Source organism: Penaeus monodon, chromosome 29, assembly GCF_015228065.2.
Source record: "Penaeus monodon isolate SGIC_2016 chromosome 29, NSTDA_Pmon_1, whole genome shotgun sequence".
Classification (NCBI taxonomy): Eukaryota; Metazoa; Arthropoda; class Malacostraca; order Decapoda; family Penaeidae; genus Penaeus; species Penaeus monodon.
Window position 1 is genome coordinate 25,919,003 of NC_051414.1, and position 1,524 is coordinate 25,920,526.

General features: G+C 47.3%; 1 protein-coding gene across 2 annotated transcripts in view; it reads right to left on the reverse strand.

The window, feature by feature from the left end:
- Nucleotides 1-1,524, reverse strand: part of LOC119592077 (beta,beta-carotene 9',10'-oxygenase-like) — a gene marked incomplete in the record, with an annotated part of 8,242 nt that overhangs the window by 3,878 nt on the left and 2,840 nt on the right. For both annotated transcript variants that reach the window (XM_037940891.1, XM_037940890.1), the window contains 1 exon segment: nt 61-211. In XM_037940891.1, the coding sequence (XP_037796819.1) occupies nt 61-211 (151 nt within the window).

Consider the following 1,524-nt stretch of genomic DNA (forward strand, 5'->3'; position numbering starts at 1 on the left):
CGAACAAGCAGCATTTTCAGACAGATTAAGCAGATATGTAATCTCATCACTCAGGCTGACCTTGACTGGTAGGTGACCTTCCCGGAGGCGATGTTGAACTGGTGGAGGTAGGCCGAGCCATCGAACAGGTGGTTGAAGCGGGTCTTTCCGTACTGGACTCTTCCGGGCCCGTTTCGGGTCAGCCGCCCGCTCAGCCACTTCGGCACGCGCCCTGGAAAGCGGCATTGACCTTATCAGTAATGCAAGTCAATGACCTGATTTCCTCTGATCGAATGTCGTGTCAGAGCCTATTTCTGCAAGTTAGCATCTGGTGTCTGTAAGTGTTGCTTGCAAGCACGACTTCCTCGTTCCTTATTGGTCTTAAGTACCCCAAGTGATCGACGCTTGATGGGAGAAAACGACTTCAGATCCCGGGAGATTGGCTGCGACGCCTGTGCACGTGCGAGGGGCGAGCCTGAGTGTATTCCCCAAGAGACACGAGAGGGACGGAACCACTCGCACCTCTTTAAAATCCTTCCCACTTAAGAGCTACTCACACACTTACGCCTGGAGGAAGGAGAGTAAATAACGTGAGGGAACTCGCAACTCATCAATCCGACGCTTCCTCTCCCGCCTCCTTCCCGTTTGTTACACTCTCCGCGTCAATACGACTTTCGTTTTTGTATTTTGTTAAACTTTTAGCAGCTTCTTATCGCTGGCCTTTTCGACGTTCGGATATAGCTGTGGGTGTTCCGTTGTATTTGGTTGTATGTGCAATTTAGTTGAATGTGGAAGCCGTTGTTTGTGATTTTTTCACAGCATGTGAACTCAGCGTTACATGGAATATTTTATACATATAAGCTGTGTAATAACTAGTTTACCTTCTCATAACCTTGATGCAAATGAATCCAGGTATGAACGAAAATGTGACTCTTGTTGCTACCCAGTGGATATTTGAGCCGAACATGAATCACCGCCTGTCATGAGGACATGATCTTCAGCACGTTCACCTGCATGACACAACCCAGCAACTGATCATCTACGAGGATCAGGATAATCACATTCCACGACCCTCCCTTCTCCTCCCTTAGTGATGACTAGCAAGAACTGTAAGGGTGTTAATAACGCCGTGCTGCCCTACCCACCCCTCAGCCTGAGTGTCATGCCTGTTAAAGTTATTCTATTGTCAAGGGTAACGCTATGTACTTGCATGAGAAGTTCCTGTGACAGACCTTCTCGCTTCCATATCCCTTTTATAACACTATCTCATCTCTAACCATCCTTCTAACCTTCTATCCTATCTGTTCTCTGTTATTTCTTGTTACCAACTTCATATTTCCTCATTCCTTATCCTGTCCATCTCTTTTTACCCTTCTAACGCTCTTTCCAATCTCTTTCTGACCCCCTCTCCTTATCCTATCCATTCCTCTATCCATCCTTTTAATCCCCTCCCTCCCATGTCCCATCCCCTTATCCTATCCATCCAACTACCCCCCCCCCTCTCCGTCCCTGTATCAGCTCCTAAATAAACCGCAAAACATGTAA